At 43.4% G+C, this 21,962-nt stretch overlaps 2 protein-coding genes across 3 annotated transcripts; both read right to left on the reverse strand.

Annotated features, from left to right (window-relative positions):
- Window positions 1–2,526: 2,526 nt before the first annotated feature.
- Window positions 2,527–12,841, reverse strand: marchf2 (membrane-associated ring finger (C3HC4) 2). 2 transcript variants are annotated; one of them, XM_061034923.1, is made up of 5 exons: window positions 12,476–12,841; window positions 8,327–8,622; window positions 7,487–7,691; window positions 6,586–6,795; window positions 2,527–6,504 (listed from the first exon to the last, which is right to left on the reverse strand). In XM_061034923.1, the coding sequence occupies exons 2-5, from the start codon at window positions 8,506–8,508 to the stop codon at window positions 6,346–6,348; spliced, it is 756 nt and encodes a 251-aa protein (XP_060890906.1). In that variant the 5' UTR covers window positions 8,509–8,622; window positions 12,476–12,841; the 3' UTR covers window positions 2,527–6,345. The 2 variants fall into 2 exon arrangements, with proteins under 2 accessions (XP_060890906.1, XP_060890907.1); XM_061034924.1 differs by having other exon boundaries at window positions 7,496–7,691; window positions 12,476–12,835.
- Window positions 12,842–14,459: 1,618 nt separating this feature from the next.
- LOC132972046 (ras-related protein Rab-11B-like) lies at window positions 14,460–20,547 on the reverse strand. Its single transcript, XM_061034930.1, has 5 exons — window positions 20,387–20,547; window positions 18,542–18,737; window positions 16,605–16,798; window positions 15,845–15,925; window positions 14,460–15,758 (listed from the first exon to the last, which is right to left on the reverse strand). The coding sequence occupies exons 1-5, from the start codon at window positions 20,424–20,426 to the stop codon at window positions 15,616–15,618; spliced, it is 654 nt and encodes a 217-aa protein (XP_060890913.1). The 5' UTR covers window positions 20,427–20,547; the 3' UTR covers window positions 14,460–15,615.
- Between the last annotated feature and the right edge of the window lie 1,415 nt (window positions 20,548–21,962).

Here is a 21,962-nt window from a genome sequence, read left to right on the forward strand (position 1 = left end):
TGAGTGATTCTTAATCAATTTCCTTAATTTGTGGACACTAAATATTCCTCCTGGTTTAAAATCTAGTTTATAGTCTTCACCTTTTTGTTGTGCACGAGTTTAGTTTGAAAATAATTACAGGCCCGTCTTGTATTGACGCCTGTCCATAACGAAGGCGGGGTCATTTTCATCGACTGAAAGAAATAAAAGCCTGGGATAAAAGTGTTAAAAGAACATAGGAAGGTGTTTAGGCTTTAAAGTTCCTGTGCTGTGCTTTGGTCCTCAGAAATATATCCAAACATGAATCAAAGTGATGAAGGTAGGGGCGGTCCGGGCGTCCAGAGAGAGCTCCTCAGGTTAATGAAACATTCATTAATTAAACATTCACACACTGATGGTAGAGGCTGCTGAGTGAAGAGTCCATCGGTATTAACTCATCCATTCATACACACTCACACACTGATGGTAGAGGCTGCTGAGTAAAGAGACCATCAGTATTAACTCATCCATTCATACACATTCACACACTGATGGTAGAGGCTGCTGAGTAAAGAGACCATCAGTATTAACTCATCCATTCATACACATTCACACACTGATGGTAGAGGCTGCTGAGTGAAGAGTCCATCGGTATTAACTCATCCATTCATACACACTCACACACTGATGGTAGAGGCTGCTGAGTAAAGAGACCATCAGTATTAACTCATCCATTCATACACATTCACACACTGATGGTAGAGGCTGCTGAGTGAAGAGTCCATCGGTATTAACTCATCCATTCATACACACTCACACACTGATGGTAGAGGCTGCTGAGTAAAGAGATCATCAGTATTAACTCATCCATTCATACACATTCACACACTGATGGTAGAGGCTGCTGAGTAAAGAGTCCATCGGTGTTAACTCATCCATTCATAAACATTCACACACTGATGGTAGAGGCTGCTGAGTGAAGAGTCCATCGGTATTAACTCATCCATTCATAAACATTCACACACTGATGGTAGAGGCTGCTGAGTGAAGAGTCCATCGGTATTAACTCATCCATTCATAAACATTCACACACTGATGGTAGAGGCTGCTGAGTGAAGAGTCCATCGGTATTAACTCATCCATTCATAAACATTCACACACTGATGGTAGAGGCTGCTGAGTGAAGAGTCCATCGGTGTTAACTCATCCATTCATACACACTCACACACTGATGGTAGAGGCTGCTGAGTAAAGAGACCATCAGTATTAACTCATCCATTCATACACATTCACACACTGATGGTAGAGGCTGCTGAGTAAAGAGTCCATCAGTGTTAACTCATCCATTCATACACATTCACACACTGACGATGAAGCAGCAGGAGCAACTTGGGGTTTAATGTCTTGCCCAAGGACACATCGGACATGTTGCTGCAGGAGCTGGGGATCAAACCCCAGACCTTATGGTTGAGAGACGACCTACTCGATCACTGAACTGCAAGTTTAGGCCCTAAACTCCACCCACACCTTCACCGCTAAAGGGATGATTTGACACTAGCTTATGAAGTTTATGTTACTGACACTGTTTATGCTACTTTGACTTTAAAGAGGACATATTATCCTCCTCCTCCACATTTTCAAACAGTCCCCTGTGGTCTAAATGAAACATCTGTGCTGTGCTTTGGTCAAAATATAACATGAATCAAACACCAGAAGAGGTTTGTGACCCTGTATAAACCGGCTCTCTCAGAATGCTCCGTTTTGGTGTGTGTGTCTCTTTAACTGCAATGACCCCACCCCCCCGAGTTTTCCCCCATAGACATCACTCCTTCACTAGCGAGAATAAAAATGGCTGACCTGCATTAAAGTTTTGTTCTAGGCTGGGGGTGGAGTCTATGGGTGGAGATATCAGGGGAGGGGAGGGGGATTTTTTTTTTTTACCAGAACCCCACTGTGACATCACAAGGAGAGCAAATTAGAAATAGAGCATTTTTCTCTGTGTTGTAAGACTTATACAGACCACAAACAAAGGACTGGATGGGTTTATTTCACATTTTGTGGGTCAGTAGACACTCAGGTTACACAAATATATGTTCAAAAACACTGTACAAGTGGATTTTTCTGAATATGTCCCCTTCAAATGCAGGTTCAATTATCTGATTGGAACTTTTTAAATTTGTATGTATGGTGTTTATGACTTCTCTCTTCAGCTGTCGGATCTCATAAATGCAAAAAGGCTAAAAATATATCTTTAAGAATAAATAAATATAAGCTCTGTAAACACGAGCTCGTTGTTGTTGTGTTGCTGTAACATCAGGAGGACGTGTTGTGACACTAAGCTGCTTATGTTCACCGGGCGCTGTGGACGGGACGGCGAGATTCTGTGGAGCTCAGCAGAACTCGACTTCCACGTTTTGTTTTCCATCAGGATTAACGTTTACGTCCAGCTGTGGTCACAAAACATCTCGCTGCTGTAAGAGCACAACGTGTTTTTACCGTCAGTGTCGGACAAAAATAAGGATTATCATCGACACGTCTGTCCAAACAAGAAAACAAGACGACATGACGCAGATTTTATCACAATGTTTTATTTGTTCAGAAACATCTCACGCCATAATAAACAATGTGCTCTTTAAAAATGTGAACGCTAAAACATAAATAACAAATAAAACATATGAACATCCCTCCCAAAGAAGACGACTAAATATTTAAACATCAGAAACATCGATTTTGTTTCGTGGTCGAGACGCTCTGATCCATCAGGGCCGATGCTGACGTTTGTTTCATCAGACTCCCACAATGCAACACTCTCTCTCCCGTGTCTGCTCTTCTTAACCTCAAGTTTGCATTTAATGAACATCTGGAACACTGAATCTCACATTAACCTTTTAGATAAAGAAACCTTGAAACTTGTTTGAGGATGAAAAATGTCAGACTTTGTCCGACCAATCAGAAACCTCTCTGAATCAGTGGTCACCGTAAAATCTGATGTAGAAGAGACTGATTTTTTCATCTGGAAAATTGGCTCCATCCTTCATACTGCTGGAACCGATATACCAGAATAAAACATGCACCGTCACCACCACCAGAACACACTGCACGCCACACGAGGTGATTGGAAATCCTCTCGAGCTGTGCTGGGAAACTAAAGCCCCGTTTCCACCAAGCGGTCCGGTTTGGTTCAGTACGGTTTGGTACGGTTAACCCTGATCTTACTGGTGTTTCCACAGACAACCGCTCCCTGACTTTGTAAGCTACGTAGTGGCGCAGGCATAGAGTGTATTCTGCAAAAAAGTTCAAGGACGAAGAAGAATGGGACATCACCTCCGAGGTCGTCCATCAGAAGAGGGTAAAAAGAGGACGGTACGGATCGGTTATTTTGGTTCCTGACTTTTGAGAGTAAATGTGTACCGTACCGCTTCGTGGAAACGAGGCTAAAGCGACTTTTTACCATCTTTTCTCTGTCATGAGGTCACCATGGTTTCAATAAACGGTTCAGTAAATAAATAAAGCTTATGGAGGTTAGATTGAGAAGACTCCTTAAAGTCAACGAGTGAGCAGAGGAGGTGGAGAGCACAGGTCTCATCACAGCTAGCTCAGCTAGCGTACTGCAGCTAGTAGGAGTGCTAACTCCACAAAGTGAAAACAGAGCAACACAGCTGGAACAGAAATCATCACGCAGGACTACAGTTTCAACCTGTTGTCTCTCTGGAAGACTTCTCATCTTGTAGTCCAGATTTACAGCAGGTGTCCTCGACGTCAGCATTCAATTGATTTGGCACAACAAACAAACATCGGTCTATGCCTCATTATCTGCTGATGTGCAGACGTCTGTAAGCAGGTCGATATCCTCTCATACTTTATTGGTGTAATAAACAGAGAACACATTTCTGCAGGTGAAGTGTGGACGCTGAATGAAACACGTTTTTAAATTTATAGAGAAACTCTTTGGAGACGAGAGGATCTGCTGCAGCTCGCTCTGAGCACTCTGACATGGAGAGTGAGGAGCAGCTCTATGACTTTCACACATGTTCACACATCGTCACATCCAGATGTTTGTGATAACCTCCTCTCTTTAGACTCACATCAGTTAGTCACATCCAGATGTTTGTGATAACCTCCTCTCTTTAGACTCACATCAGTTAGTCACATCCAGATGTTTGTGATAACCTCCTCTCTTTAGACTCACATCAGTTAGTCACATCCAGATGTTTGTGATAACCTCCTCTCTTTAGACTCACATCAGTTAGTCACATCCAGATGTTTGTGATAACCTCCTCTCTTTAGACTCACATCAGTTAGTCACATCCAGATGTTTGTGATAACCTCCTCTCTTTAGACTCACATCAGTTAGTCACATCCAGATGTTTGTGATAACCTCCTCTCTTTAGACTCACATCAGTTAGTCACAGACAGATCACACAAACAGTAAACACCAGGATGATCAAATGACTCATAAGCTCGTTTGACGCCCAGGGAGCGTCGCAGCCCTGCAGGATGTAATCCTTTGTTCAGAGATCAGTTCAAAACACAAACAGACGATTAACTGGGTCAGTATGTGGGGCAACCCACCGGGAGCTCAGAGAATCAGAGGGTCACGTGAGTGCACACAAAATGCAGCCAGGGAGGGGACGCGGCATTAATGACCAAAAAGAGGTTTGCTCAACACTTCTGAAACACTCCTCGCTGCAATCACTAAAGCTTTCTAACAATCCAGAAGGAGGAATGATCACAAGGTTTTAGTCACATGAAGATTTAGTGCAAAGAAGATGATTGACAGCTCCTGATAGCCAATGAATCTGCTCGAAATCTGACACGTTGTCATCACTTTATTATTCTACAAGTCTGATTGTTAAAAAAAAGTCCGGCGGTGCAAAAGATCCAGACTTTGGCAGCTACACATCTTTAGAGGTGAACTGTTCACAGTTTAATACTGAGCATGTCATGACCTGGAGACACTAAGCCAAAGTAGTGACACTTTTCTCCCGAAACAGAGGGGACAGAAGAGAATTCTCGGACCGGGTTTGAATCCGACCTAAACCTTTGAACTTGACCAGGGCACATTAGCAAAAACACTGACATAGAAAAACATGAGAATCTAGCGACTTCCTTGAGACACAAACAAAAGCTCAAGTCAGATTAAGCCTCGGTGGTTCTTGCATAATTGATCCATTATTAAAGCCACACAACGCTCACAAGATGTTTCTGTGATGACACACGTACAGAAATATTCACCGCTGAAAACAGAAACAAAAACAGCTGTAACTAAGGACATTAAGAGGTGAATCAGGAGGAGGCGTTCAGGCCGACAGTACACTGTGGAAATGTTCCTCTGACAGACGTCTTGACAGAGAGGGGTGCAGAGGTCATTCACAGACCTTCCTGCTAAGTGCTGATTGGACGAGAACCTCTATGAGGACACATTTAGAGCCCACTTCAGGAGGAATCGTTCAACGCTTCATTCTTTAGTGGTTAGAGAAAGAGTTTAAGAAAACACCATAAAAAAATCCAAACATCATCAACAGTGCTGGCATGCATCGCTGTGCAAATTGGGAGAGGTCTCTGCATGTCGTATGCAGACCTCACAGTCCACAGTGTTTTTATTGCACAATCTCAGGCTGATCTAATGCGATCGACGCCGATCGTCCGCGCTTGCATCAGACGTAAAACACAGGTGCAAAAACACATCTGGAAAGATTAAAGTTTGATGTTTTTATCTCAGCGTGTTGGCATCCCGACGATGGAATGGAAAATCCTTTACAGATCCACACCGGATCATGGAATCTTAACGCTGCTCAACAGGCAGAAAACCCCGGACCTGCTGCACTGCGATCATCTGAGGACCGCCAATGAGTTGTCGAGCTAAACACTGCAATGATTAGAGCTGAGCGGGACGGCTGTGGTTCAGTGGTAGAGCCGGTTGTCTCTCTTTGATCCCCAGCTCCTGCAGCAACATGTCCCACTTAACCACACTTAACCTAAGTTGCTCCCCCTGCTTTGTCATCTGTGTATGAATGGTTGCCATGGGTTACACAGCAGCCTCTACCATCAATGTGTGAATGTGTCAGTGTGACCTGTGGTGTTAAAAATGCTCTGAGTCGTCAGAGGACAAGAAAATAACTTAACAAGCTCATCGCTCTTTGCAGTTATTTGGTCGTTGGTTCTCCTGCTGTCACGGCCCTCTAATGTCATCATTGTATCCACGTGACACACAGAGGTGCTGGGTGCTGCACCCACAGGAGGACGAATAAAAAAACTGCAAAATTAAGTCAGTACTGATGGGGCAGAGACGACATGTTTCAAATAGAGACAAAAAAAAAGAAGCCCACACGAGTCTCTTCAAAGGCTTGCTGGCAGGTCTGATGCATCCCCACTGCTGTCACGCTCTCATACTATACTCTCATTGGCCGACTTCTTCATCAGTTTGGTCGAGAGCAAGGAATGCTGGGAAGAGTTGGAGTCCTTGGCTTCAGGAATGAGCAGACGTACTTTCTGGTTTGTTCTCCTCCACTCCGAGTAAAGCTGACAGTGGTAGCGGAACGACACCTGTGAAGTGAAGAAGGAGACTGTTATGAGGTCGTTAAAGTCCTCTAAGAGGTCTTCATCTCTGTGTGTGTTCATGTTTACCAGAGTCCACAGGACATAGATGGTGAAGAGGGCGATGGTCAGGGCTATGAGGCCCACAGACTGCAGCCAGCTCCCCAGCTGGAGGTGGTCCTGAGCTCCCCGCAGGCACAGCCAACCTGAGATAGCTGCTAGAGGAGTGATGAACAGGAAGCACACCATGTCACAGAACAACGTGCTCTTCTCATTACGAGGGCCGGGGTCCCGCAGCCACTGTGGGAAAAAAAGAAGTAGGAGACAAGAAATCAGAAAAGAGGGAGAGGTGAGATCTTAAAGTCAATCAGGAATACAAAGACGAGACAGATGGACAGACAGCAGAGATGAGGTGCTTCACAAACTTATATCATACTGTTAATATCAACGACGAAGCCTGAGTGTTCCTGCAGGGGGCGCTGGAGTCCCATCGATGGCGGTCTCCATGCTGGAAATGCTGTCTCAGTCTAACTTTCAGTCAACCTAACGACAGACTGAGAGCTGGAGCTGAGGCGGGTTTTAAACCTCCTGACGAACCGTTACACCGCGCCCACCTGTCAATCAGGTCAGCTACACGCCTTATTGTGAATAACTCTTATCCTTCATCAAATCAAAACTGATGAGTCATCAAAACATTCACCCCCCGTACAGTGTGTGTCGATCGAGACATGAGATAATCACACCTATTTGTTTTTTTGAACCAGGCTGTAAACATGTTAATCTCTGCTGTAAAAACAGACTTTTTAGAATGAGTGTGTATGTGACTTCCTGTGCTTCTGCAGCCAGCCTCTAGTGGACACTTGAGGAACTGCAGGATTTTACACTTCAGCATCTGCTTTATTTTACAAGACTGGAGGTTGCTGCTACACAATCATTCACAAACGACAGTAAAAGGAGAAAGATTCATGCAGACAAGGCGGAGGGCATTGACCTTTGTTACCTCTGTGAGGGGCCTCGGGCGGCGCTCGATGCTGAACTCGGTGTGGCAGAGCTCACAGTAGCTGGTGTTGGAAGACGACAGCCACCTCTCCAAGCAGCTCTTGTGCACGGTGCCCAGGGTGCCTGTGCAGTCACAGGGAGATAGGAGAACCTCACCGCTGCCTCCTTCATGGCAAATGCGACAGATGGGACCATCACTGAGACAGAAATGTTTACGTTAAGTTTGATGGCGTTATGTGGGGCGAGATGATTCTTTAAGTGAACACAGCTCAGTTACTGAAGAATCAATCAAGGGTTAGAGGACTGATGTCCCAGCAGGACCTGTAAAAAGGTGTCTATGCTTTTATCTTCAGGCGTCTTGATGACTGACCGACGCCATCCATTAATGCACTGATGCACTCTTTTATCTACTGATACTGAAATGTATTTAGATAATAACATGGAGTAGTTGGTGTTGCTTTCATGTGTAAGGTGTACTAAACCCGGCGTTGCATAAAAATGAACATGAAGAAATACATCTGAACTCTGTGCTTCACATACAAACAGGAAGCAGCAACAACTGTCAGGTTTTTTCAAATTAAAAGTTTGAATCTGAAGTGTAAGAGTTGATCATTGGAAGGAGCTGTTCCATCTGGTCTGAGCGTCGTCATGGAGACAATCTGTGGACTCTTCTTACAGTTTAGTCTGAACGTCTTCAAAGTGAGAGTGAGCGAGCTGAGGACTATCTTTCTGGATCAGTGATGTGGATCGGTGCGGTCAGTATCTGTCCCATCTCTAACTCTCTCCATAAGAACCTCTCCCCTGACTTAATGACTAAAAAGTGAACTCTTACATTTGTGATCCGATGGGTTTCAGCACGGAGGAGAGCAGCTGTCCGTCGATGGCTGTGACCTGGGTGACGTAGAGCGCCTGGCACCCGTCGCCGCCCGCCTCCTCCACGCTCTTCCACAGGCCTGTGCTGCTCGCACAGTCACACAGGGAGCCGGGCAGGTGGCAACAACCCCCTGTCGTCATGGTTACAGTGGCCAGACACTGGCCGTAGGGGGGCGGGCGGTGAGGATGTAAGAAGGACCAGGGTGATGCAGGCGACTCAGACTCTTCTCTCCACAGGTCAGGAAGGGTTCGATTCTGCAAACAGAGACAGAGATGGATTCATGTGAAGAGTCGTACTGCGCCTGTGTTTCTGTGATTTAAAGGAGTCGTATTTTTGAAGTCTCTTCATTCAAGTTTCTGCTTCAGTTATTGTTCAGATAAATTATGAAGTCATCATCATAAATCCAGATATCCAGACGATCAAACTGCGGTTAAATTAACCCTGTTTTTATGAAACGGAGCCAGCCTCTAGTGGACACTCGAGGAATTTATTGCACTTCAGCATCGGCTTCATTTTTCAACATCCGCTTTGTCCATGATGAGCTACACCCAGCACGACATTACCGTCCAAACAGTTAATGGCACAACTTTAATATCCATAAAGAAAAGGTTCATACCATTTTAAGAACGGGCGATTTACACATTTGAAACAGGCAACGATAAATAAAACATGTTTATTTGTTGTGTTAATTCTGAGTATTTAGGTTCAAATCAATTTGTTATGATTAAATTTAGGATGGACCATGTTTTACCTAACCTTAAAGCCTACCCCCCATGCCCCCCACCCCTTAAGGGTGGCCTTGCCTCTGAACATCAAGACCAAAAAGGTATTTACAGTCCTGTTCAGTCGTTTCCCTTCATGTGAGAGCAGCAGACGTTTTGTCACGTCTTCATTTAGGAGTCGTTTGCAGAAAGCTGCTGATCCAGAATAAAAAGCCCGAGCGATCGTCAGTGACGCTGCATGTGACGCTGCAGCAGACTGATAAACAGCTGTCACCCCTCTGATAACTCCTCACTGAAGATAGGAGGAGGACCTTCCTGCTGCTGCTGGAGGATCTTCTGCACTCTGACACAACACAGACATCTTTATGAAGAATGTTTTCTAAATTATGAAACTAAGACTAAGAACAGAGACGTCTGACTGGTCTTCCAATAAATGAGGACAGCATTTAAACCACAACCACATGACAGAGGACGGTGGCGAGTGTGGACATGACCAGCGGCCATGTTTGTTTGTAGAAGACGCGGCTCTGTCCCTGTTAAACCCCATCATTACAAACCTGTGTAATCCTGTGTGCTAAACGCTGCAGCTGCTGTTGTTTTTAGGTTGAAAACAGACGCTGCTGAAACTCTTGAGTCAATACAACAGATTTAGCTTCGACGTCCGCTCGCTCTCATTGGCTGCTGCAGGTGTTCTGTAGGAGGAGTCATGAATATCAAACTCGATCAGGAGCAGTGACGCCACACACTGGAGGATTCTTTGGACAAATAATCGGATATGACCTGCCTCGTATTAGGCCACGCCCCCCCGGACGTGGTTGGGGTAAATCGGGCAAAAACCTGATTTTTTTGCTGAGCACGAACACGGCGTGCAGTCATCGTTAAATATCGCTTTCTTGTTTTCACAATTAGGGGAAGACAAAATTGTAATTGACACGTTTATTTTCATGCTCGTGTGTACATACCTGCGCATTTGACCACGCACACACGTGTAGTTTGTATAAACGGTGTATGCGTTCTAAGTGGTGTCCTTCCCACACACACACACACACACAAAACCCTGTAGATGTTAGTAAGCAGTAAATATTGAGAGAAGCTGATCACCGTTGTGAGATGGCGTTCATAACTCCCTGACGACCTCCCGCTCCTCTCAGTACTGCTTGGTACTACTTAAGCACACTGATTAAGGAGGCCCGATTAGGAGGCACATTCCCTGACCCAGATACACCCAGGAGAGCCCCGAATAACAACAGCTCTTATGTTCCTGTGAGTTCAAACAAATGTCACGACCGCTGTGGTCGATCTTAAAACAGTGACCGTCTTTCATTAACAGCAGAAACGTCTCACCACGTCGTGCTCCTTCTGGTCTCTACACAAGACGACAACACTGGAAACATTTTTTAACTTTATTACAGAGGAGAAGCCGGAGCGAGACAGGAAATGTCAAGAGGAGAACGCAGAGGAAGAAGTGCAGCAAAGGTCAAAGGTCGGATTCGAACCCAGGGCCACTGTGACGAGGACTACAGCCTCTGTACATGAGTCGCGCCAAATATCCGCTAGCCCATCCGGTACCGGCCAGCGGTGAAGTACGGGAGCCTTTCAGCGAAGTTTGTTTCTTTGTCATCTTGAGAAAACCAAATATTTAAAACAAAGACTAAACACCGCTTTCTGCATCAAACAAAGGCCAGTTTCCTCTTTTTATATTCAAGATTGACAAAACTTTATTGTCCATCCATGAGGACAAAAATGACCTTTGTTTAGAGCAGCGGTCATCTGTGTGTGGGGGGGGACCTTAAAACATGACATAAGCCTGAAGGCTGTCCTGCTTGATGTGAAGAACCTGATGCGAGTATTTCAGCAGTCAGATTTTATTTTAATGTTTATTGTTTGATCGCCTGAGATCATTTCTATTCAGGGGGCCGGATGTGGACCGCCATCACTGGATTAGACGCTACAGTAACATACCGTAAAACTTGAAATAAAAGTTCATCCCCATTTAAGAACAAGTCCTATTTTACTCACCTGGTGTTTCTGAACATTAAGACAGATAAAAGCAGCTCCCTGTTAGAGGATGAACTTCAACATCTGTCCAAGAAAGACAGGACGATGCTCGTGTGCGTACCCACCTTACCCGCCCTGCAGCAGGCGTCCTGTAACTTCATTTATAGATATCCTAACTTTCAACACAGTTTAATATTATTTATAGTGTAATAATTACGACGAGTCTTTCCTGTCTATGTTTCCTGTCTCATATTGACTTCTGTCCTAAATACAGGAAGTGTCACTTCATAGACAAAAGCGTCACCACATTAATTTAGAAATGAATCGTGGAGCTCCCCGTGATTTTAATAATTACTTCAGGATAGTTAGGAAACATCTCAAGAGGATCTGACTCAACACAATAATGCTTTAAAACTAAATAAAAGCCTGGGCCATTAATAGAAGTTCCATCAATGAGTAAAAAGCATGTTGTTAGTGTTTGTTTAAGATGCATATTGCAGAGGGAATCAAAGAGTTTGTGTAAGTTTTCTCAGGTTTCAGGAGTGGTCGATGACAGCATGCATGGATGTTGTTCCGAAATATAAAGAAAAAGTGGAGTAAAAATGAAAATGTCAAATTAAAAATCACTATTTATTGATTTAAAAATAATCCTACTTCAATAAAGATCTAACTCAGACCTCCCTGACAAAGCTGACGTGGTCTGAAATCGTGCCCCAAATGGTACATTTAAAGGTACATTTCACAAAGATATGACCCTTAACTGTTTTCGTGTGTTACCGGTGTTATGTGTCCCTGCAAATAATTACCAGCACCTAGCGGAAGTATTTGAAACCGGTTTAAATCTTATATCTGGGGGCAGATATGTGATGACAAAGTCTGTGAAGTTTATACTGAATAAAGTTATGTGTACTTATTGTTCTGTAGACTCTTAGAAGACGCATTTTCATTAATTGGGTGAATATTAGCTGCACACCTAGAATCTAAAAGTGTCAGTGGAGGATATGTGTCTGCCATATTTATGACTTTGTGTTGTTCTGTAAGGTGTGTGGCAGGTATGCAATTCTCGGCATAGCACCAGAAAAATAACCTATTGCGTGATCTCAATACAAAAGCGTTTAAAAAATGAATGAAGCCAATGCTGTTCTCGGCTTCCGTAGTCTGAAAACAGTGGGTAGTAAATTAATTGTACCCCCACAAATAAACTGCGCAGTGTCATTAATTAGCCGTGTGTATATATTTTGTATTATTGTGACATGTTTAAGACATAAGGAGCCATTTCATCTTGTACACCTTGATACAGCTGTGTGGCTTGCTAGCTGTCATTAGCTGCAGAGAGCTGCTAGCAATATGTACGCCGTAAAAATGAAAGTAAATAACAGGTACTCACCACTGTCCTCTTCTTACAAAGGTTTTCCGGTCAGCTGAAAGTATTACCGTCCTAATAACGCCATATTTCCGTCCACAGTCGGCTGTGTCTACGTTACATGTAACAGCATTGTAGACAGCGCAGCGCCTATAGCCAGCTAATGAGCTAGCAGCTGATAGCACACACACATATACACACAGACACACACAGCAGCGGGGCAGGTTTCCTCTTTCCCAGGGCTTTTAAGAACACACCCCGCAGGCTCTCCTTCATCTGATTGTCTGTCTGGGAGCAGACGAGCAGACGAGCAGGAGACAAACACAAACCCTGAAGATGTGTGAATAACAACAGCTGGCCAAAGGGAGGGAGGGGCGTCCACACAACAACATCATCACAACAAATACAGTAAAATACAGTAAAAAAAACACAAGAGGTTTAATGATTTATATGAAGCATTAAAAACAAACAAATAATACAAATGTAAGTTCCTCTGTTTCACTTTGTTTTTTTTATTGTAATAAGTAATATTCTAATATCAAAATGACAGTTATTATAATAGAATGTAATAGTACGGAGCACCTGAAGTCCAAAAAAGTGAAAACATAAATAAATATATAGTGCTCATAACATAATATCTTGAGCGTACAAGTTAGATAATAAACAGCAAGGAACAAGATAATTACCCTGTGTGCACAAGATAATTATATTATGATCAGGGTACCTACAGTCTCTAAGTGTACTATGGGAGGTAGAGCCTTCAGTTATCAGGCTCCTCTCCTCTGGAATCATCTTCCAGACACACTCTGTATTTTTAAGAATAGACTTAAAACATTTATTTTTGATAAATCTTATAGTTAGGGCTGGCTCAGGTATGGACCACCTCCTAGTCATGCTGCTATAGGCTTAGACTACCGGGGGACCTTGAGCTCCTCTCTCTCTCTCTCTGTGTGCATATACATCATATTACTGCATGTTGCTATCTGTAATTCTAAGTTACTAACCACACCTTTTCCTGGGAGCTCCTGAGCTCTTTCAGGTTCCTTGGGGTCATTGGTGGGGAATAAGGCCTGCTGCTATGGAACACAATCATTAACTTGTGTGCACAAGATATTTTTGTTTTTACCTGTTAGACTCCAGGTGCTTCATATAATCAACAATAAGTGTTTAATAATGTCTCAAAGAGCACAAGTGATACCTAACAGACCCTGGACAGACTTTTCAGCAATGTTTGATCTAACGACTCGGTTTTTTATTGCTCAGATACATCACCAGTATTAGTTTGAGCAAAGAGGAAAGAGGAATTAATATCACACATTTGAAGGAGCCTGCCCTAAATGCACATGGCGTTAACGAGAAGCTGCAACTTAACTCAAGATTTAATCTTGTTGGAGAGCATATTCTGCATGCACTTTGTACAGACATTTCTACTTATGCTGTGACCTCCCTTCAGTTCAAAGCTAAGCTGCTAAACAACAGAATTAAGATAAGGGTACATGCAAGTCTGTTGGCTGTGTAGTTATGTGGATTAGATTTATTTGATGACGTGATGTGAATATTTGTAATACTTCAAGTTAATCACAAATAAAAGCATCTTTACCAGATGAATGAAAATGAGACATTTTAAATGGAGCAGTATGTAACTCTGACTCCTAGTGTTTGAAATGGGTACTGCAGTCTAGATTCTAAACATTGTAGAGAGCTGTCTCCTGCTCTCATATCTGGCAAACCAAGGGGTGTCCAAAACGGCCGTTTGGGGGTGTCTTAAAAGCGCCTACCTTCTCTGGTCCAAACAAATCCAGAACATTCAGGAGCAGAATCTAAAGTTAGAAGGAGGACATACTGGCTGCTGCATTGTTGTCAGAGAAGACAGCACTTCAACATAGCATGTTTCCTTAATGTCTGATCATATAGTAAGATACCTTTATCATTTCACTCTCTACACATCTCACCTACTGGACCTTTAAAGCAGCTGGAGTCTTTTATGGTTCAATGAAGAGCTTCTCAAAATGATTACAAACATCTTTATCTTTTTTTCCCTTTAACAGATTTCACATTCAAACACTTCAAACAGCAAAGGTTGTTTGAGTACATGAGGAAGCTTAAGACAAAGAAATCAACACATTACTTACATTTCTGTTTTCAGACCAACAGGGATGCGTGACTCAATTAAGAAGTCGAGTGTTTTTTTAATCATTTGATTTGAAATTGTCGGACACAAGTGCAGAAGAGGAACCGGATCTCGATCCAGACTGTTACTTTAACTTCACAAATAAAATAAAAAAAGCACATCATGTTTAAAACATTTCCGTACAGCTTTGAAACTTTTTATGTAAACAGCCCTGATTAGTTCTGCAAATACAGCGATGAAATGCAACCTTAGCAGCCGAGAATACGCTTCAATGAAAGTGAGGACAATTGCATCCGTCTCCTTTGGTATTTTCTGTTCACCGAGATCAACACACACATACACACACACACACACACACACAAACAGTCGCACACAGACACACTCACTCACTCTCTAATAAAACCCTTTATCTGTTTCCCTCGTATTCAGTCTCACCGTCGATCGGGTCCCTGTGGCTCATGTTTATTTCACGCCACAGTGGTCCCAGGGCTCACACAGGAAAATTTAAAACTGAAGACGCAAACAGAAACTCCAGACCAGAGTACACATTGATACCCCGGTGGTGCCTTCTCCTCGCGGTGCGTGATAGGCAGAATCAGGACGACCACACATGAAATTGGGACTCACACTGCTGCAGCAGATCGTGACAGAAAGTCTGTTTCAGTGGAGCTGAAAAAAAGAGAGGAATAAAAACTGTGCGCACTGACGCACACGCCTACTGATCCCTCGCCATTCCTTCAGGAGGAGCGGGTCAAAGGGACCGTAAGAGCGACTTCCTTTAAAAAAACATTTACTACGGCTTTAGGGTCAACTTCAGAATAGCAGAAACTTCCCCTCTCTCAGAGCTAACGTGAGGCCCTTAAGCAAACAAACAAAGAAGAAGAGCAAAAGGAATGTCAAATACAGGAGTGTCGGAGACTTCAGAACCCGTGAGGGTTTCATGACGACGGCTGCATGACAGCTGAAGTTAACAAGAGGGGAAGAAGAGAGGAAAGAGTGACAGAAAGTCAAACAGGAAGTGGACATGAGGGCGTCACAGGCTTTGGCAGCAGGGGAGTTTGCCCTTCTGCCCGTCCGTGGTCGGGGGGAGGCTAATGTCCACTACGTTGTTTCCTGGAGACTCGTCGTGTCCAGATCTGTCCGATATTTGCTTCTGAGAGACGATGCGGTAGATTTCTACGAGAGAGAGAGAGAGAACAGTGAGTGTTAAGTAGAGTTTTGGAGTGGAAGGTTTAACGTCAGCGGCGTGCTCGATGGTTTACCTGTGAGAATGTTTTTGAACGCTTCTTCTACATTAGTGGAGTCCAACGCCGAGGTTTCAATGAACGACAGAGTGTTCTTCTCTGAGGGCGAGAAAGAGACCAAAATGATTCACACATCAAAGCAGTTTTATAACGCCTCATTCCCACTCACATACACATACGGAGGAAAGTCAACAGGAAGTCGTCCCATTCCTGCAGGAATCTCCTTTATATCTGATGAGTGTGAAAATCCTGCTCCCGACTGTGCGTCCAGACTCAGGAGCTTTTGTGGTGGATTTCAGGCTAACAGGCTGCTGACGAGCTAACAGGCTGCTGACGAGCTAACGAGCTAACAGGCTGCTTGACGAGCTAACAGGCTGCAGACGAGCTAACACGCTGCTGACGAGCTAACGAGCCAACAGGCTGCTGACGAGCTAACGAGCTAGGCCATTTACTTGCGAGTTTGTAGTATTAAAAATAACTTTTTTTGGAGAGTTTAATACGGACTAAATTTGCCCCTCCCCCGGAGCTTCATGCAGGTTTCTATCTGTCTGCAAAAAACGCGTTCTTCTCTGTGTTGTACGAGGAGGCATCATCTGAAAATTTACTGATCTACGGACACCAGACACATACGTAAGTGGAAACGAGGCAACAGACAGCTTTGATAATGGTATTAACTGTGATTTGTTAATTAAAAAAAACACCAAAAGTTCTTCTTTAAAAACACAAAGACGTTATAAACGCCATTCTGTCTCCTACGAGACAACACTTGACATCTCACCTGAGAAAGCTCGAGCCTCATCAGTTGGCACGGCCCTGAGGTGACGAAGGTCGCTCTTGTTTCCAACCAGCATGATGACGATGTTGTTGTCAGCGTGGTCCCTGAGCTCCTTCAGCCAGCGCTCAACGTTCTCATAGGTCAGGTGTTTGGCGATGTCATAAACTAGGAGAGCGCCGACTGCACCCCGGTAATACCTGGTGACGACAACACGATGAAGAGAAAGGGTTAAAAAATGATTCATGGAGACGTTCTCTACCATTTCTGGAGGACTGACATGACCTGGTGGGTCAAATTTGCACCTCACAGCAGGAGACTCTCCCCGTGTGAAGGGGGGGGTGAGGCAAGACAGGACGTAAAAAGAACGGCGCTGAAGTGACAGATTAAACAAAGTCCCTGTGCAGCGCTCCAGGTGAATTCTCCTGATTATATCCTGCTGCGTTCTCACATCAGCTCACTCTGACTTTCTGCAGAATAAATACGAGGAGACTAGAGGAGAAACTCCAGGTGGAGAGAGAAACATTCAGATGTTTGTGTTCACACATGATGCTCAGAGTGAACATATCAGGATGTTTTCTGCAGGTGTGAAAGCAGCTCTGAGTTAATGCTTTAAGGCAGAAACAGTACAGAGGACAGTTTTGTATGCTAAATGAGTTAATCTCACATCTTTGCTCGTATGGCAATCTCGGAGGCCATTGGCTATCATTTGGAAAAAACATCTTCTCCGGGGGCTTCATGGGGTATTCATGTAGCCAGGGAATAGAAATAAAGGATATCACGGCAACACTTCCTGTGCTTGAGTTGAGACTCGCGAGCAATGGCCATTTTAAAAACCTCCTACTTCATACTACTATTCACAGTAGTATGTACTGAATTCTACGCTGGACAGTAGTCTGACCTCTGACCTCCAGTCGGTGGTTATTCTGCAGTACACCAGGCCGGTCTAAGCTGGTTTCTGGTCTTAGAATGAGGAAGTAAACAACAGCCCAGCTGACGTCAAACGCTGTTACAGCGTAGCGTCCACTTACCGTCTGAGAAAAGCTGACGAGAGATTCATTTAGATTTTCATGATTCAGAGAATCAATAGAGATAACTGGAGGTCTCTTTGTGTGCTTTGGTCTGATTGTGATTATTTCCTCTGTTACGATGGACGCTGCTGTCCGTCATGTCGACCTCTGACCTGCCGCTTTGCATTGTGGGAAACAGAGGGAGACTGGTCTGATGCAGACTCTAGATTCTTACAGAATCATTACGACATCTGGGTATTTTTGTCATACTGAGGATCTCTGATCATCAGTTGACATGCTGCATTGGACCAATCAGAACAGACTCTTAGTTTAGTCGGAGGTTTAGGAAACAGCCTGCCTCTCTCGACTTCTCGGTGTTACCCTGCAGCTCCTCGCTCCCCCGTGCTCGTGTTGTAGTTTCTGATTCACTCTCTTTGTAAATATTCATTTGATCTCGTGTGAAAAAAACATTACACTGTAGAGTTAACCCGTACGTTTCTCTTGTTGTTATCTTATGAGCCGCGTCATGACAACCACGAGACAAGCATCCACACAGAAATGTTCGGCACAGAATAGTTTTCAGCACAAAGGTTTAAAAGCCGTCCGCATGATTCAGTGTGTGGACTTTGCAAAATGTCATTCTAAAGTGAATCAGTGTGTGGTGACTCGAGCATCTCTCTGCAGATATCAGAGCTTAAAGTGCTGCATCACATCCTGCCTCTCTGTCCTCACACACACTCACTCACTCACTCACACTCACACACACACTTCATAAATGTAAACAAAGAAGGAAAAGCGTCTTCATTCACTTGAAAAGTATTAAAACGAGTCGTTGTGAAGAAACTCCTCCGTCAGGATCTTCCCCTTCAGAGGGAGTCAGCTCGCTGTAACAATCTGGTAAACGTGCAAAGACAACAGAAAAAACAAACTCACGCTGAGGTGATGGCTCTGTAGCGTTCCTGTCCCGCCGTGTCCCAGATCTGGGCCTTGATGGTCTTGCCGTCCACCTGGATGCTGCGGGTGGCGAACTCCACCCCGATGGTGCTCTTGCTCTCCAGGTTGAACTCATTTCTGGTGAAGCGGGACAGCAGGTTACTCTTCCCCACTCCAGAGTCTCCGATTAGAACGACTGCAACCAGAATACACACCGCAAGAATCAATCAATATGAAAATAAGACTAGGGAAGCATCGGTTCCACATCGGTATCGACCCTGCTGACAGACAGCCGATGTTTGGGCAGCAGAACCTGTTGGACAAACTCTGACTTGTTTACATTCTCTAACATGACAGAAAGTGTTGCATTGTGGGAGTTTTGTGCTGCACGAGTTATATTTGAGTTGATGTGCGATATGTGAATCAATATAAAGTATCCTGACATTAACTAAACCTCTTTTGCCCGCCATAATGACGAATATGATGGCAAGTCGGCAAGTCAGGCGCCTCACTGTTTCAGAGTTGTTCTTCCAACTTGCGCCTGCGTTAATTTTCACTTTCCAACCCGGACGGACGTTTTTCTGTCGTGTCCGACACGGCATGAATGCAGCGTTACACCAAAAGAAGTCATGAAACTAACGTCGGCCTTCATTTTCCCAAGCGGTGCATCTTTGAATAAGACAGCAGTTTTTGCTGTTGTTTTTTTTAAATATATTTTTGGGCAGTTGTTATTTTTATCATCAGACAACAGCTGATGAGAGACAGGGAACATTGGGAGTGGAGAATGGGGGATGACATGCAGGAAAGGGCAGAGGTCGGATTGAAACCCACGCCCGCTGCGGCGAGGATGCATAAAAGATAAAGATATTTATATATTCTGTATTTTAAAGTCTGATTTTTAGCTAAATGACATATTTCTGTATTTATTCTGGATCTTATGTTCTGAAAGATATTTTCATATTTAATCTTCTCTGTGACTATTAAAGTTTGTTTTCATGTTTTAATGTCTCTTCGTCTTCATGCTTTTGATTTCTTGTGAGAAGCTCTTGTTGCTGAAATGTGATATAGACGTAAACTTGACTTGTGTATGTCCTCTGGGAGAATAAATATGATTCTTTAATTGTCTTTCTGTTGCGCTAAAAATGTAACAACCTCATTATTATACCTTTAAAACTGTGTCGTACTGTGGAGGATAACTACGGAGGCCCTGAAGTCCCATGAAGTAGCAAAACAAATATCTTGTGCGCGCAAGATGTTTATTTTTGGGACTTCAGGGCCTCCGTAGAAAACAGATAACATTACAGACTGTAAACATAACCACAGAAATATGTCAACAAGTTAGCTCAGTAGCTTTAGCGATAGCTTAAAGAGGATAAACCTCAACATCACAGGAGAGGGCTGTTCGATAGTTTTAATTAATTCTAAAGTCGTCTCAGGTGATAGAGTTTAAGAGGACAGGTAGATACCACTTTAACTTAATTATTTAACTAGCCACTTACCTGCCCAGCCTGCTAAGTCACTTAGCTTCATGCTATCAGACACCCGCACAGGTTTGCTATTTTCGGGACCAAACCACTGAAGGTGGATGTATTATTATACACACGCTGCTGGATGAACGTATGAATGTGATTATCGTCACATTGTCTACTCCACTGTCAACAGCTGACATGTTATATTTAGCCACTTAGCTACCGGTTAGGCTAACTTTAGCATTAACGTTAGCCACTTAGCTAACTTTAGCATTATCGCTGGCTGAGGTGACTTCCTCGGTTCATCTGTCATTAAACTTTAACAAAGGGCGGCGAGAACATGACGTCATCAGTACACCTGAACAAAAGAAATTACCTTTGAATAAGTAGTCGTATTCGTCATCCCGGGTCCCCATTTTAGAAACTGTTTCTTGTACTTTTCAGGAACTTTCCTCCCCACAAACATCAACAACAAGAAGAGCCCTTCACACCGGCAGCTAGCAAGCACCGCCTTCAAGGAAGACAACTTGCTTTCCACCAATCGGAACAGTTCTCCCACTGAGTGATAAATACATCAACCAATCAGCTTCCGTCTTGGATGTTGCGGACCAATCAGCGTGTAGAGAAAAGAACAGGGGCTTTAACAGCCTTTGTTCTCCAAAGTGAGACGCCCTTGAGTCTTCCTGTTGATTGAGCAACATCATGTTTATGAAGTTTATGAAGAAATTACCTTTTTATTCTATCTTCAAACAATTTGATTTAAAAATTGACTTTCTGACACTCTAAAACCTGAAGTTAAACAATGATCTGATGCAGTCACTTGATGTTTTACACAATTAAAACCTTGTGTGCTTTGTTATTTTACTTCTTTCTCTATACAGACCTTTTATCAATGAGCTCACCTGTCGGTTATCGTTGTTTAATATCTTCTATGTTTAACACCCTTAAAGTTTAAAAAATAAAACATTTTAAATAAATCCCAATAGTTAATCACAATAATCACGTTTAAAAATAATTCAATTTTTTCACATTTAAAAGAAATATTTGGCATTTATTTGTATTTTTTTTTACTGTCTTAATCTGAGAGTACTTTATTTGCTGTGTGCTTTTATTTTGAAATACAGTAAGGCTGTAGAGCAAAGGTTAGACTGTTATTTTTACAGTCTATGGTTAGGACATGAAGTGAAGCACAGAAACAAGAAGTGGTTAGGGATCCAAATTGAAGTCAAACAGCTCAAAGGAACGGTAACAAAGGTCAATGTGTGATGTCATAAGGTCAATGTGTGTTGTCATAAGGTCAATGTGTGATGTCATAAGGAGGTCAATGTGTGTTGTCATAAGGTCAATGTGTGATGTCATAAGGTCAATGTGTGATGTCATGAGGTCAATGTGTGATGTCATAAGGTGGATATTACTTTGGACTCGTCAGCTGAGCTGTCTGAGAGTTTGTTAAAGTGAAATGAGACATTCAAAGATGCAGCAGTGTCCTTCTTTTACATCACTGAGACTACAGGGAGACACTGAGGACCACTATCTACGGGGAGCCTGAAGGGACAAAAAAAAAATTCAGACCTGAATTAATCGCAATTTCTGAGAGCTGCTCAACTTCATCCTCTGTTGACATAATCAGTACTCCCCGTTTTCATCAGTCGCTAACGTTAAAATTAGACTGACTACTATTACAAAGACTGTAAATATTAATGTGTGAAACCTAAGCCCTAAATTCCACCAGATGGGTTTTTGGTCCACATTCGCTCCGTCTGGCTCTGCTGCGCTGCGTCTCAGCTCCGTCAGTCTGGAGTCCTCTGCAGCAGATACACAAGGCTTCTGTTTCCGCAGGATGTCAGAGCACGGAGCATCAATTTATCACAGAGCAGATCGAGCAGGACAGGAAGTCAGACACCTGAACATTAACACATCCAGTTTATTTTCAGAATAAAACATTCAGTTTT

This window comes from Labrus mixtus, chromosome 3 (genome assembly GCF_963584025.1).
Source record: "Labrus mixtus chromosome 3, fLabMix1.1, whole genome shotgun sequence".
NCBI classification, from domain to species: Eukaryota; Metazoa; Chordata; class Actinopteri; order Labriformes; family Labridae; genus Labrus; species Labrus mixtus.

Bases quoted from the DNA above. Each gene is read 5' to 3' on its own strand.
- LOC132972046 (XM_061034930.1), bottom strand. From the start codon at position 20,426: ATGGGGACCCGGGATGACGAATACGACTACTTATTCAAAG. The intron at 18,738-20,386 runs GTAATTTCTTTT...TTCTGGTTGCAG, and splicing joins ATACGACTACTTATTCAAAG to TCGTTCTAATCGGAGACTCT. The intron at 16,799-18,541 runs GTGAGTTTGTTT...TGTCGTCACCAG, and splicing joins TACAGAGCCATCACCTCAGC to GTATTACCGGGGTGCAGTCG.
- marchf2 (XM_061034923.1), bottom strand. From the start codon at position 8,508: ATGACGACAGGGGGTTGTTGCCACCTGCCCGGCTCCCTGTGTGACTGT. The intron at 7,692-8,326 runs GTAAGAGTTCAC...TTTCTGTCTCAG, and splicing joins AAACCCATCGGATCACAAAT to TGATGGTCCCATCTGTCGCA. The intron at 6,796-7,486 runs GTCAATGCCCTC...TTTTTCCCACAG, and splicing joins CCCTCACAGAGGTAACAAAG to TGGCTGCGGGACCCCGGCCC.